Source organism: Hakea prostrata, chromosome 1, assembly GCF_041222555.1.
Source record: "Hakea prostrata isolate BN-2017 chromosome 1, UWA_Hpros_2, whole genome shotgun sequence".
Classification (NCBI taxonomy): Eukaryota; Viridiplantae; Streptophyta; class Magnoliopsida; order Proteales; family Proteaceae; genus Hakea; species Hakea prostrata.
In genome coordinates, this window is record NC_142600.1 from 75,257,596 (window position 1) to 75,273,990 (window position 16,395).

At 38.1% G+C, this 16,395-nt stretch overlaps 1 protein-coding gene across 1 annotated transcript in view; it reads left to right on the top strand.

Annotated features, from left to right (window-relative positions):
• The window catches only part of LOC149030089 (K(+) efflux antiporter 2, chloroplastic-like), a 51,867-nt gene extending 42,149 nt beyond the window's left edge, over positions 1–9,718 (top strand). Inside the window, exons 15-21 of the mRNA XM_089142400.1 lie at positions 2,856–2,909; positions 3,046–3,104; positions 3,282–3,348; positions 3,430–3,606; positions 3,806–3,862; positions 9,255–9,329; positions 9,503–9,718. Coding sequence (XP_088998526.1) covers positions 2,856–2,909; positions 3,046–3,104; positions 3,282–3,348; positions 3,430–3,606; positions 3,806–3,862; positions 9,255–9,329; positions 9,503–9,547 — 534 coding nt within the window. The 3' untranslated portion in view covers positions 9,548–9,718. The remainder of the gene's footprint in view (positions 1–2,855; positions 2,910–3,045; positions 3,105–3,281; positions 3,349–3,429; positions 3,607–3,805; positions 3,863–9,254; positions 9,330–9,502) is intronic.
• The last annotated feature ends 6,677 nt before the right edge of the window (positions 9,719–16,395 follow it).

The window sequence follows — 16,395 nt, forward strand, 5'->3', positions numbered from 1 at the left end:
CCAAGAGAGAAACCCGTGATATGTATGTGGGAGGTTTGGGTTGTGTTAGAGACACCAGCCAAGAATAAGAGAGATTTCTCTAGATTAACTCGAAGACTAGTGAGGAAGAGAGAATGTAGGAGATAGAAGAGCGGGAAGCTTTGGGATTGTCGGCAAAGGCAAGTTGGTTTAGGTTGAGAGCTTTACACTTAGGGATAACTGGATAAGAGAGATGAGGTGTTGGTATATTTTGGATTAGATGATTTTGGAAAGGTCTTTCATAGTAAGGGGGAAGAGGAAGGGGGCAAGTGGACAATCTTGGTAGGAAACCAACATCAGAGGGGAAGAAGCCTATCGGGGAGGCATTAGTGATAACGAAGGAGGGGGTGGAGATGCAAATTTCGACCTAATGGAGAAAGGAGGGAGGAAACCCATTAGTGATAAAATATCTTGGATGAAATCCCATCAAATGAAATAAAAAACTTTGTGGAGATCAATTTTCAAAAGTCACCAGGGGAGTGTGAAGTACAGTCTAACCACCAAACAATCACAACATAAAGGAGGATATTGTCAGTAATGCTCCTATTGGAGATGAATACGAATTAGTTCTTATTGACAAGGATGGGTTGACAAGGAGGCTGTGGTTGGTAAGAATTTTGATGATGAATTTATAGAGGAGATTGCAAAGAGAAATAGGCCTAAAGTAAGAGAGAGAAAGGGCACCTAGATTCTGGGGAATGAGGCAAAGGAAGGTTTGGTTAGTAGAGGAAATCTCGGAGGGGTTGAAGAAGTTGCAGACCTCATTAATGAGATCTTCTTCAAGAAAACCCCACTTGGATTAAGAGAAGCCCATGTTGGATCCATTAGGATTAACAACATGCTTGCAGAAAATGATGGCAAAGAGAATCTTAGAATTAGTAGGAATTGCAAAGAGGGAGTCAAGAAGATATTTGGGGGGGGGGGGGGGGGGGGGGGATTGGTTAATGAGATTTGGAAGGTGGGGAGGGGGCGAGAGCAAGGTTGTGAAGGCGACCAAGGTGATGGAGGGCTTCAAAGCCTAAGCAGTCAAAGCGTTCCTAGTGTTAATTTTTTGATATTTGATCAAAATATCAAAAGTTACATAAAATTCCTAGCAATTAGGTATGAACATTTTGCAAACTTAATGAGAAGTTCATTCATATAATTAATATATAACATTAAAAAATGAACATAGTCATTAACTTCAAACATAACCACATCAAAGTCACAAATCAAACTTTAAAGTTTAAATTTGAAGTTTAACAATCAAAATATCAAAACAAGTAAACAACCCTAGTGGGCCTCCTCCCCCACATATCAAAAGTTCCAATTTCTTAATATTCAAGTAGTCAAATACATATCATATCATCAAAAATCAAAAGTCGTCATCTAATGATATTGGTGGCAATCCTGCTTCCTCTTGCTATTGTTTGGAGTAGAAAAGTGGCGCCTGAGATGAAGGCAATTTGCTGGCAATGAGGGAAAATGATGAAGAAATTCCGGGACTGAAAACGATGAAGAATGACTCCTTTGGTCAGCTGTTGTTTTCATGAGGAAGAAAACAAAGAATGAAATAGGATTTTAGGTTTCTTCAACTAATTTCATTTTTTTTTTTCCTTTTTAAAAATACAATTTTATGTAGCAATTGGAAAGAATGGTAGTATACTTTTGAGTCATTGACCAATTGAATCATAAATATTGGAATTAAATGGACTGAGCAACAACAGCCTTTCGATTGGAATATTTGTATAAAAAATTTAAACAAAAAAGGAACAATAAAGCGAGTGCTTTGGTGCCCAAGGTGTCCAAGGTGCTCACCTGGATGCCTAGGTGACGCCTTGGGCACCAAAGTGCCCGCTTTATTGTATTCTCTTAAAGCAACTAATGCACAGCGCTACTGATCATTGCCTGGACACTGAAGCATTGCTTAGCGATGCCTTGAAAACTATGGGCGAGAGGGCTAACAGAGAAGAGAAGGAGACCACCTCGTGCTTTACCTCCGCAACATTAGAGATCCAAACTCCATTGGTTGATAGGAGGTTGCGGATAGAAGTAGTTATGGTAAGCTTTTATAGAGCGGTGAAAGGAGGTGTTCGAGTGTTCGAGTCTCCGAGCTCAAGACATTTTGATATGTCCAATTTATCCTAGTTCCAGTCTAACCAATTGGTACGAGCCAACCAAGATAAACTAGGGGTTCAACCCCACACCTAAAAAGAAAAGAAACATGGGAGACGTTGAACACGGAGAGCAAATCCGCCATGAACAGAAAACAATCCGGTGGATAGTGTGTGGAAAAAGGATCATGCTTGTGGGAGCTAAAGTGGCCAAGATGGCAACTCAAAGAGATCCAAGTAAACATGGAAGATGGATAAACCCACAATGGGAAGAACGTGTACAATTGGGAACTGAATGTACTTCGTAACCAGCTCTAGTACAATTGATAATTTGAATGTACTTCGTAACCAGCTCCAAAATGGACTCTTACGTGATTTGGCCAGGTTAATCTATATAAACCATCAACTTCCTTGAATGGAGGTAACTTCTATTCACTTCAATTTCAGTGAATTTGTCTTCTTCTCTCTGCAACTTCTAAGTTCAAAGCCTGTAATACTGTTTGGCAGTGGAAGGTGTTGCATTCGTACTGTCTTCCGCAGATAGTTTGTTTCCAGACTCAAAAACCCATGACCAGATGGTCACAATGGAGCAAATATCTATTACTGCAGCATGACCTGTGTGTTTACTGACAATAGGAAACTACGATCTAATTTCAATTGAAATAGTGATACTGCAGTTTGGTATTTACTATTAGTTTTATTCTTTCTTTCATTTGATTGCTTCTTCTTTTTTATTTTTCCCAGACAGATGATTTGCAGGATCATATTATCATATGTGGGTTTGGACGTGTTGGTCAGGTATTTCCCTTATCCACTGTTTCTCTGAGCAGACTAATTCCGAATTGTTTAGAAGGTCAAGTTAGTTAATATGTATTTACCATGAGGTTATCCTTGGCTTCCCCTGAATTTGATATTAGTTTTTGTGTTTTTTCAGATCATTGCACAGCTACTCTCTGAACGCCTAATTCCATTTGTTGCTCTTGATGTCAGAAGGTGAGTGTAGCATGAGAGTTAAGTCTATTAATCTGATTTTAGGAAATCTGTTACCATTTGTTGTTCTTGAAGAAAGTTAGCATGGGGTGAGGGTTAAATCTGGTAATTTGGTTTTGATTTGTGTTTAAGCAATATGTAGGTCTGCATTGGCTCTAGTTATTTTCTTTGTAATTTCAGTGAAAGAGTGGCAGTTGGGCGTTCACTTGATCTTCCTGTGTATTTTGGAGATGCAGGTAGCCGAGAGGTAATCAGAAAAAAGTTAAAGATTGAGCAAACATAGTGCCATCTGTTCTTTCTGACATGCTTGTTTGTATCTTATCCTTAGGTCCTCCATAAGGTTGGTGCTGAAAGAGCATGTGCAGCTGCAATAACTTTAGATTCTCCTGGTTCAAATTATAGAACTGTTTGGGCGTTGAGCAAATATTTTCCAAATGTGAAGACATTTGTTCGTGCCCATGATGTTGACCATGGTCTCAATTTGGAAAAGGCGGGGGCAACTGCGGTATTTATTTGAGACCTTGCAAATTCCTCATTTACTTTTCTATCGTGATGAACAAAATTAATGTGGGATTGAGTTGTTCTACAAGCTTTTTTTTTCCTGGCTTTATGAATCTAACAAGTTGCAACTACTTGTTATTAAGTTTCGGTTTTTCCTCTTCTATGTTGAGCAACAGTCTAACAAACCTGCATGAAATGAACAGGTTGTACCAGAGACATTGGAACCAAGCTTACAGTTAGCAGCTGCCGTTCTTGCACAGGTAAACAGAATAACGCTCATATGCATTGCTTGGTTTGCTGTGTAGTGAAAAGAAATTTTCACTAGTAAATGGAAATAATTATATAAGTGAAAATTGCCCCATTGAAATCAACGCATTTTGTTCTTGAGTAAAATTTCATATATTCTAATATGAAGCAAATATTTGTATGCCCCTAATGTTCTCTTTTAGTTGGGTGTTATCTTTGCCCAAGTGGGTTTCTTTCATTTACTGAAAAATACAAATAAAAACTGTTGAACTCTTAGTGGATTGTTTATTCCCCTTTCCTTGGGAAACTTTGTTTCACTTGACCGAGCCACTAACCAAACAGGCAGCTCTTACTTATAATGAATATGTTGCCTCTGTTGCTTCACCTAGTAATGGAACGATGCTTTTATTTGCTCCGTATTAAGTTATTACCATGTTAAATAGTTACTGATTTGTCAATAAATTGTTCACAATCATGCTGTATCAATCCTTTCCGATTTGTTAATTATACAAAAGAGTATTATGTGAATATTATGGTCCTTGGAATAGCTGTGTTTCAAGAACTCAGTTTTGGAAGGTGACTTGGTCATCTAAAAAACCTGAGTTGGACCGAAATCTTGCTAAGTTGATGTACCCTTTATTGGTTAAAATCAAGGCAGATTTGCATAGGAAGCATAAAATTATAGTAAACTTCTGACCTCTATCAAGATATTGGGGATCTTGCCATGATGCTGAAATATTGCCAAGTTATCAATTTACAGGGCATCTTGTCTTGGAATCTCCAAGAAATGGAAAAAGATAATATTTCCGAGATCTCAGCTTGTTCTTTTACCATGAGGATAGCTCAACAATACTCAGCCTTATCCCAACTAAATGCTGCTGGCTACCTGAAACCTAATCCAGTAGGTAGAAAAAATTTAGTGGTGAAAGAGAAAGATGCTGCAGCTTGAATAGATAAGCTTTTGTATCATCTTATGGAAGCACTGAACAAAATACAGCAGTTAGAAAATTGACAAGCCAACTAAGCTGTGTGAATCCTTTCTCTCGATGTTGGGATCTCTAATCAAAGTCATACTTGAAACAAAAGCCTGAACTTGGCTTGTCTTTCGTCACGACTACTCCTAGGTCCCTTAGGCATGCAAATGGTTCTTTTAGCATTCTGCAAACCAGTCCTCCAAACTGGTGCAACCTGAAGTCTCTTGAACGTGGCCATGCTATCTCAAATTACTTTCTTGGACCTTACCTTGTATTCCTAAGTCAGCTTTTATATGGTTAATTCTAGCACCTTAAATCTAGATCAAATCACTTCAGGATCATCCCAAGGCCTTCATTGAACATGGTGTGCCACCTCAACTGATTCTGACGTAGCTTATAATGAATAGACGCTACTCTTAGTCGAAACTCAGCTTTCTAATAGAATATGGTCATTCCATAATTTATCGTTTCTAGTCTTGCCGCACATCCATCTCAACTTCCTCATTTCTGCTACACTTACGTTATCTATATAACGCTTCTTAACTGCCCAACATTCTACACCATCCATTATAGCCAGTCACACAGAACTCCGGATGCACCTCTCTAGTTCGTCCATCATATTTTAATCTTTTTAGAAATATCACTCTATATTGCCTTCTTTATTCACAAATGAGTTTTAGGACCTTGTATCCAAAACAATCTTTTTTGTGGAATCTCCATCTTATCAATGCTCACTACCTTATTAACTATCCCATCGTTGTTCAAGTCACATCATATTTTTGGTTTATGTGCTCATAATCTTGATAAACTTGGTTAGCATGGTTTGGGGATTTATGGTCCAAAAACCAAGTTAGACGTAAATCTCATTCAGTTGGTGCAATTTATATTTGTTTATTTGAAAGGGTCATCTGTTTTTCTTTTTTTTTTTTTTTTTTTTGGGGGGGGGTGGTGGTGGAAGGGGGGAGTTGAAATCAAAACCAGATTTGAGTGGGAAGTATAAAATTACTGTAATATTCCAAGATATCCTGCATCTCACCAAGATGTCAGAGATATTACCACTATCTCAGTGAGTTCTCGTACTACATTGGTTAGCCAAGATCAACTACAAAATTCTTAGCTTTTATATATTTTTGGGACCCCATCTGAGCAGCCTTGTCTACTTTCATCTTGCCTAATGATTCTTTTATTTAGACATGCTAAATTTTCATGTGTCAATGCCATGTGGTATCAAGAGTAGAGCTACCACCTGGGATCCCATTACCTAAGGACTCTTTAGCAGAAATATTTTTTCCATCTCTTTTTAAATCCTCATTCCTCATTAAAACCATACAATCTTTGCTGTTGATATATCTAACATGGTCCACATATCTACTTATCCTTTCTCTCATTTTAGCCATCTAACGTATAGCTTTTCCCCCATGGGTTATGTTCAGATTACTACAATAATCTTCATGCTTGGATATACAAGAGTACAAATTCACCATGGCTTGAGTGGTGTGGTTCAGGGAGCATGTGACTAGCATTCACGTTTTAATACTGGGATTCCTCATGATTGTACCATCCATGCTTTATTTAACTACTTCGAATAGGGTTCTTCCTACTGTGAAGAGTGGTATTTAGGTCCATTCGATCTCTTTACCTGCAGTTAGGCTGCTTTTATGAAGAATTCTGGTGGATCATAACTGAGGCAACTTCTTCAGGACGCGAGCATGTCAAGTCCTTGCAGGTTCGGTCAGTGGTGTCAAGCTCTTTCACTATCTTGACTACTACAGGCTGTCAAACATCTGCTAGCCTTTTGACAATCTTCCTTGTTTTTTGCGTTCTGTATTTTTTTTTTTTGGGGGGGGGGGGGTTGTTGGGGGGTTAGGTTTCGTCCATCTTTTGATTCATCCAAGCATACTTGTCAACGTGTCGCCTAGGTATCCAAGCACTTTGGTGGGACCTAAGCATCCAGGTGTCACCCTATTTGGTGCCGCCTTGATTCCCCCCTCTTCTCGGACAACTTGTTTGCCTAGATGCAGTGACAACTATGCATCCAAGTAGCAGCCTATAGTCTTATTTGATAATGTTGGAAGATCATCCTCTTAAAGTCCTCGTTTGCATGCTGGCACCTATATTTTGTGATCATAATCTGCACCGAGTGCTAATGCAATGTGGGATGAGATGGTTATGTGTACCAAGAACGTGACTAAAGATGTCATAGGTGAAACAAAAGGAAAGCTCCATTTCTTTAGAGAGACTTGATGGTGGGATGGTGAGATTCAACTAGTCATTAAGAATAAGAAAGCTAGTTTTAAAACATGACAAAGGACATAGGATGTCAAAGATCTTCATAGGTATAGGTTGATTAGAAATGAAGCTAAGAAAATTGTGGGAAAAGCAAGGGAGAGAAGAAGTATGAAGATTTATATAATAAATTGGGCACAAAGGAAGGGGGAAAATCTATTTATAAAATAGCTAAAATAAGGGACAGGAAGAGTAGAGATCTTGACCACGTTAGATGTATTATAAGTGAAGATGGTAAAGTTCTAGTACTTGATGAGGACTTTAGAAATGGAAAATCTATTTCTTTAGTCTATTAAACAAGCATACTTCAGGTTTCCGTGATTCAGACGATTACACCATTCACAAAAGCACCAATTTTTTTAAACATATATATGGAGAATTATGGTAATCAAATTAAAAGAAGCTCTAAAGAGGATGAAAATAGGCAATACACAAGGTCCTGATGAAATCCCAATAGATGTATGGGAGAGCTTAGGAACTTATGAGCTCACTTGGTTAACTAAGTTGTTTAATAAGATTATGAGCCCGAGAAAAACGCTAAATGAATGGAGAAGCATCGTGGTTTTAATATACAAAATAAAGGAGATATTCAGAGTTGTAATAACTATAGAGGCATTGAATTGATGAGCCATACTATGAAACTATGGGAGAGAGTAATTGAAACCCATTTGAGGCAATTAACCACAATTACAAAAAGCCAATTTGGCTTTATGCCGGGAAGATCTACAACAAAAGCTATTTACTTTATTAGAAGACTTATGGAAAGGTATAGAGAGTGTAGAAAAGACGTTCATTTGGTATTTATTGACCTAGAAAAAGCTTATGATAGAGTTTCTAGAGTGTTAATTTGGCGAGTACTAAAGAAAATAAGTGTTGTAAGTAACTATGTGGACATAGTTAAGGATATATATGTTGGTTCAGTGACAAGTGTGAGAATAGTAAAGGGGCAAAGTAATCAATTCCCAATTATAGTTGGGCTACATCAATGATCAACTTTAAGCTTATATTTTTGTACATTTTTAATGGATGGATTAACCAACGACATTCAAGATGAGGTTCCTTGGTGCATGCATTTTGCTAATGATATTGTGTTAATAGATGAGACTCAAGTGGGGATTCATACCAAGTTAGAATTATGGAGAGTAGCTTTGGAATCAAAGGCTTTAAACTAAGTAGAACGAAGACAAAATATCTAGTTTATAACTTTGGTCATGATCAGGCGGACAATGAGGTGATGAAACTTGATGATAAGGAGATTCCTCAAAGCGATTGTTTTAAATATCTTGGTTCTCAAGGTGCAATTATAAATAAATAAAGTAATGTAGAGGATGATGTTTCCCAAAGAACTAAAATAGGGTGGATGAAGTGGAGGGGTGCGTCTGGGGGGTCTTGTGTGATTGACGTTTTCCTTTAAAGCTCAAAGGAAAATTCTATAAGATCGTCATTCGACCTACTATGATGTATGGTGCGGAGTGTTGGGTTATTAAAAAGAAACATATGGATAAACTTAGTGTAGGATGTTAAGATGGACGAGTGGTACAACTAGGGAGGATAGTATAAGGAATGATCATATGAGAGTTGGTCTAGGAATAAGCTCCAATATTGGATAAGCTAAGAGAAAGTCATTTGAGGTGGCATCACCACATTCAACTGAGGCCTGTAAATGCCTCTGGTTGGAGAAGTGATATAATCCAGATTGAAAGAATTAGAAGAGCTAAGGGCAGGCCTAAGATAGCCTTAAGAGAAGTGGTGAGAAAGGATGTGTATATCATATGCTTTGTACCTAACATGACCTCAAATAAAGCTGGTTGGAAGGCTAGAATCCATGTAGCCAATCCTACTTATTTGGGACAAGGCTTGATGGTGATGATAATCTGTGTCAAACTCTCACTGATTGACGGAGGAGGGACTTGTGGTTAGCCTGTTAATGCCAACTGAATTTTGGAATCCAACTGATTAGTTATTCTTGATTTTATGAGTTCAGTAATATTTGATGCCTAGTTGATCTTTTGATTCTTTTTAATGAAGATGCAGGTTAAACTTGAGTTTACAATTATATGGTCCTTATAAAATGGAATTTGCCTGGGATTCTCTCTGGTCATAGCGTTTCTTGTATTTTTATGGTTTTTTTCCCCTGTTCGAACAGGCCAAGTTGCCCATGTCAGAAATTACAGCAACAATCAATGAGTTTAGGACTCGTCATCTGTCTGAGCTAACTGAGGTATTCAACCAAGGATGTTTACCATTATTGGATATCATCTCTTCTTAATCCATCATAAAATTCTGAACCAAATGCTTCCACTTGTATCTCCATTAGTTCTACATACACTGCACATTGGGTACCATGTCGTTCCACAAATTGGTTGTTGATTCATTGACTTTGTATGTATGCAGCTTTGTGAAGCTAGTGGAAGTTCTCTTGGTTACGGGTTTTCATGAATAATGAGTAAGCCCAAGCCTCAAGGATTCCTCAGATTAGAACGAGGTCAAAGACCCAGAATTCCCATAAAATCCAGGCAGAGAAATGTAAAAATCCTTGAAAATCGTATTGTTTGTCACTTTTCACCATTTGTTTTTAAAGATATTTATATATCAATCAATTTTGATGAATTTTTTCTTTGAGAAATTTTTTGTCGTCTTTCCTTTGATCTTCTCTATTCTGTAAATTGGAAATTTCTTTACACTCCTGTTTTCTGATCCAAAGCTGTCTAGAGTGGGCTTTGGGCTGGCTATTCTCTGCCACATGTCAAACTTCAATTCGATTAAATCTTTACATATGGAGGAATGAATATTCTGGGAGCCAATTTGTTTTCACAAATTTTAAGTTGGGATGAATTTTTCTTTTGGGTGGTAAATAAGATTGTTTAACCAATTGTAATCTTTAGATAAGCCCATTTGTAATAAATATTACATCCGAATAAGGAACCCATCTTAATTTATTGCTTCTAATCAGAAAATAACTTTCTCCCAATTCTACATTCCATAAACATAGGCATTAGATGTCTAATGTCTTCCACGATCAGAATTAACTCTGTTGGGCCTTTAATGGACTAGTTCTCATTGCTTGAATATTGCTTGAATCACCTCAAGGCAATTGGATTCAGCAATAATTTTGTTGTAGCATTCCCCGATAGCATACAACATCCCATCCTAAAATGCCATGGCTTCAGCTTCTAAGACTGAGAGGGCATGGGCTGGCTTGGATATTGCTAATTTACAATCCCCACTCGAGTTCCAGATCATGAAGCCCAACTAGCAGCTTCTCCTTTCTTCCACGCAGCATCAAAGTTAAGCTTCACCTAGCCTTGGTCAGGTGGTTTTCATGCTCCTGTTCGCTGCTTTTTTGTTCGCGTCTTCACTGGATTTTTAGCCACTTGCAAGTACTCCTCAAACGACTTACATGCACGCCTAATGACTTCCTCTAGCCGCCAAGATATCTTTTTAAGAATTTGATCATTTTGCGCCATCGATATTTGCCAACAGAGGAAAGCAACCTCTCCAGCTAACTCCTTGCAATTTCCATTTTGTAGACTCAAAAGCTTCCACGATTCATTTGGGGAACTGCATTTTCACCTCTTCACCTTTCGGAACTACGTAAGATAAGGGTGATTCGAGCCAAACCATTCTCGTAAAGGGAAAGACAAGAATATATGCTCAATGGTTTCCTTCTTCCCACATCTAGTGCAAACAGGGTCGATTGGTATTTTTCTACAATTCAACCCATCTGTAGACATTAATCCTCTGGCAACTATTCTCCACATTAGTTGGTTATACTTCGGGGGTGCCATAGAGCTCCTATCTCCCATATGAGTTAAATTGATTATGCTCGATGTTGATGGATTTTCTCTCATCTCCTCCTCCTTAAAGTACAAAGGGCTCTATATTCTAATTTTACACTGAATATACCATTTATTGACACAACCCAATATTGTTCATCTTCCTATGGGAATAGGATCAGATTTATCTTTGGATTGCTTCACCCTCCTCTTTGTTGGACAATGCTTTTATCAAATCCGTTTTTCACATTCTCTCTCTTTGGTCAATTAGCTCACCCTGTGAAATCCCCCGGATTTCTACCCCTTTAACTCGTGGCTTCAAAATCAAGAAAACCGGGCCTCAAGTTGACGGCAAATGTGGGCCATTCAAGTGGAGCCTGAAGGGTTGGAAATGGAACCAATGTTGGTGGATGACCCTTGTGATGACTCATCAACTCTCCTAAAGTTTAAGTGAAGAAAAAGATTAATCTCGATGATGTAAAAAGGGTGATTTTGGAACGTCCGTAGATCGGTGATGGAGAATCCGATTGACGCAAATAAGGTATCAAACCGAAGATCGTCGAAAGACCTTTCCAACAAGCCAAAAATCACCAAAATGGGAGTCCATTTGAGGGGTAAACTTGGGACCGGTTGAACGGCCGGTCGACCGCCCCCAACCCCGAGCCATTTTCCAGCTTCGGGGCAAAATCGGGTTTTTCATGTTTAAAACCCTATTTTGAGTTTCTAACCTCTCATACTCGCATTTTAGAAGGCTAGTACGAAGATGAGGCTAAAGGAGGAAGAGAAACCAAGGGAAAGTAAGGAGTGTAACCATTTGGACAGCAACACCCGGACAGGGAAACGGGAAGGAAGAACACAAACCCCAAGCAGGAGAGCCGCAAAAAGAAGAGAGAGGGCGAAGGGGAAGCTTGCAAAAGTCAAGCCGGGAAGGAGGCGAGCGGCAAAGAGCAGGCCCAACCCACCGAGAGCACCGGAGCCCAAAGGGGCGACGAGAGGAAAGACAAAGAAGGAACAGGACCCAGCCCAAAAGACACCCAAGGCGACGACGAACCGAAACAGGGAGAAAGGGGGCGAAATAGGGCAGATAGGCGGGGGAGGGAACAAAAACCAAGACAAAGCAAGACCACAGAAGGAGAAAACACCAACGAAGGGACGGGAACGGAGAGCAGCAACAAAAGGGAGAAAAAAAGAGAAAGAAAAAAAGAAAAGCGAAAAAGGAAGGGGGACGAGAAGGAAGAAGAGAAAAAAACAAGAGAAGAGGGGGAGAGAGAAGGAAGGACAAAAAAAGAAGAAGAAGGAGAGGAAAAAAAAGCAAACAGGGGGGCCAACAAGGAACCAGAGAGAAGACAGACGAAGAAGGAGAAGGAGGAAGAAACCCGGGAGGGGAAGGAGAGGGGGGAGGAGGAAAAGGAGAGGAAGGAAAAGAAAGGGGGGAAGAGGGAAAGAGGAGAGGAAGAGAGCAGAAGGGACCGGGGAAGGGAGCGGAGGAAGGGAAGAGACAAAGGAGGCGGGAGGGAAAGGGAGGGGAAGAGACGGCAAACCAAGGGAGGAGAGAGGGCCCCCCAACAGGGGAGGGACAACGGAAACCGGAAGGGGGGTTGATTAAATGGATGATGCTGCCGCCCCCAATTAAATATAAATAAATAAATTAAAAAATATATATATAAAAAAAGCTTAAACTATTAAATTTACAGAAGTTACTTCATATTTATCTAATATCTCTTGAAAATCCTTGCACCCTAAAAAGCTTAAGGGTAAATATCACTTACCACTCCTCTTAGCCAGACAAATAGCACTTACACCCCCTCTTACTTGGATAATATCACTTACCTCCCCTCTTACCTAGCAAATATATCAAACGCCTCCCCTTTGTTAACTTTCTCGGTTAAATTTAACTTTTACTGTTAAATATTTGTTTACAGCCCAAAATACCCTTGGCCGAAAATAATTTTTTAATTTAAACCCTAAATTAATTTAATCACCCTTGCAACTAAAATACTAAATTATCCTCAATTAAAATAATTATTAAAAACCAAACTACCATACTTAAAACTCAAATTATATTTAATTATTAAAACCCCAACATACCCTTTTGATAATTCAATATTGAAATATCATTTTGATATCAAGCAATTCGTGTTTTTTTAGTTGTTTGATAAAATTTAGTATTTTAATTGCTAGAGTGAGTACAATAATTTAGGGTTTAAACTAAAAAAATATTTTTAACTAAGAGTAGTTTGGGATTTTAGAAAAATATTTAACGATAAAAGTTAAATTTAATCGAGAAAGCTAATAGAGGGGAGGTGTTTGATATATTTGCTAGGTAAGAGGGGAAGTAAGTGATATTAAAGAGGGGATGTAAGTGCTATTTGTCCAGCTAAGAGGGGAGGTAATTTGATGTCCTCATCATCTTTCCTTGATTGTGTATTATGAAATCAGTCTGTAGAAAGTATAAGAAATATATTGTTGTGTTATGTCTGATCAAAAGAGCGATTTCTAGAGATTCTCTAGCAGGCCATGACACTGGGCTTCTGTAGGGTTAGGGTTATTTTACTTTCACAATCAGATACTAGTTGAGTGCCATCTCGTTAAGATAAGATATATAGATGCCCATTTCAGAATCAGCAAGCTCTGATAGTTTCTGATCATGTTTGTCTTTCCCAACCCAAACATCTATGAAATTAATTAAATTGGTTCAACCAGTTTACAGCTATAGGTAACGAAGTGTCAGGAAGGTAGTTTTTTAAATTTTAGAAAGCCTAATTTAGTTTTAGATCAGAAACTATGGTTTAACTTGTGATCAATTACAAGGTGAGGGCTGGACTCTACAATTTACTGAGAGCTTCTTCTGATCATCTATGCAAAAGTGGGAATTATGATATGTGCTAGAGATTTCAAGACTGGAGGAAGGCAATCTACGCTGGTTGGTTTAAGATTGCTTATACATTAAGCTGCTTTTCCAAGAATACAAGATATATAAATGGTCCTCATGAGCATAATTCTAGATTTCGCCAGTTTAGTTGATAAACTAACTATTATGCTATCTTTAATTTAAACACATACAGCAAAATCTGAAACATGCAAAGCTCTCTACAGTGATGGGTATAAGTAAAGAAACAAGAGTAGTATATGAGTGATGCAATCTCATACTTTGTTAAGTGGCATGGGTATCCACTAGTACATTGACCTGAAGTATAGCTTTTTTTATTCCTTGAATTGTCATCAGCAAGCAGCCAGTCTGAATGCCCAAGATTAAGTTTCTTTGATTTTGATGAATGTTGTGGGAGTGCTAGTTAGAAAATGAATTAATTAGGGGTTGATAAGTGATAAGCTACCTCCGAAGGATGAGTCAATAGTGGCTAGTTGCAGAGTTTAATTGAGAGATCGATATAATAGAAGAAGAACGATTCAATTACCTCCCATTTGTAGCGATTGCTACATTATATAGGGTTTACCTTTCATTCTCGACCATCACATTCGTTCATAATCCTTCATGGTGGCCATCGGATTATAGGGTTTTTCCCATTTTCTCGGGGGTGGAAGTGGTTTCCATTATTAACACGATTGTCCATTCCTCATAGTAGTTTGTAACCGTTTATAACTCAATCATGCATGTATCTCGAATTCCTCAAGGTGATGCTTATCTTTGGAACTGCAAGGTTCCTTCCTCATTGAGTTGTCCATTTACTGTTTATATATAATGAATGCTACACAGCTAGCTAGCTAGCTTTCCTTTGATAATAATTAAGCATTATATATAAATAAAAGGAGGTTTTATATATTCTCTCCTATTTCAACCCCACAACTGAAAGAGAGATTGAAAGAGAGAGCGGTGTTTTTGGCTATGGATCAACTCAAGCCAATTAAGCACAGCAAATTAAACTCAATCCAGAGATGCATGGGTACGTACGTTCTTTAATTTTGAGTTGATGAGGTTAATTTACAAGCTTTAATTAGGTTGTCTACTTCTACTATAATAATGAGCTTAGCTAGCTGAATACCTTTAGATAAATTAAGCTTAATTGTAACATACCTGCTGCTGCCTGCCTCTACATATGCAAGCTTAATTAATTTCCCCTTGGAGCTAGGATCGATATGAAACTGCATTAGTCGGATATATATATTGCTGACGGAATTGCACCATTGTGATCTTTGATAATTAATGTACATGTACAGTCAAGTCATCCCGCCAGTTTCTTCTTCTTCGATCTTCAACTACATGCATGGAAGTATCAGAATAATATATTCAACCCTGCACCAAATAACTCATATTTGAAACAAGCATCGATCGTTTAATTAGACTAGAACTAGAAGAGACCAGATCGATCGAAGGCCTACCTTCAGGAAGCTAGCACCAAACCTCACTATCTATACTACTTTCTGGACTGGACCTTATATCTTCTACGTACGTACACTCAGGAGTACTCCAACCTGGTAGGACTGGTAGTACTTGAAGTGATCATCGGTTTTGACACAACTAGGTAGCTAGCTAGGACAAACGCAAGAGATTATATATAGGAAACTTTTTGGCTAAAATCCTTGTGTAGCAATAATCAATCAATGCTATTGCTGCCTAGCTAGCTTGGGGACTTTATAAGCAGCCATGTGATCAGTAGCCCGGCCAATCTTTTGTAGTTTCTGCAACTTCACCATGCATCCTTGAAATCCTTAGAAGCTAGCTAGCTAGCTAGCTCATTCAATACTTATTCATCGATCCAATCTCTCTATTCTATTCGTCTGTATGTAAGACCCTCATCACTCATGAGCACCTTATTCCTAATTAATCCTGAAATTTCTGATTTCAGGGAAGAAAAGAAAAAAGAAAAATCATCCCAATCTTCATGGAATTCAATCATCGATCTCTTCCCTAAACGGATCGAGACCTTTAATTTTCATACTTCATACGTACCTTCAGCTAGCTAACATTCCCATGGAGGAAGGAACATTGACAATATATTAATCTAGCAGAATATTTAGAGAGCTGGAGGAGGCCAGGGATCGAATTACTACTTCAGTTACTCAACCCCACTAATGTTAGTTTTGGTTTCTTAGTTTCACTTACAGATCGTTAAGTGCTTAAGGACATCTCTCTTCTCTTATGATATATAGTATCCTACTTGAATGAAGTTATATATGAATCATATGATTTTATATTATTGATATATTATTATTTGAATTACTTGCATCCTTGTTGTATATATAGAGGAATGAATGCATCTTCATTTTCCTTGTTTTTATCAAGTCATAAATTGATTCTATTCTATGATCAAATTTTATTGAATTTATTATCCATTCTTACGAGCCTACTGATCTTGGCGTCCGTACCTATATTAGGAGTGGTAGAGGAAGTAATCTTCAGCTTGTATCACATTCTCCTTAAAGATGGAACTAATGGCTAGAAATGGTATTTTTGTTTACAAATCGATTATGCTAGATGACTGAAAATTGGGTTTTCAGGTATTAATTTTTTTTTTTTTTTTTTTTTTGGGATAAGAAAGAGATTTATTTATG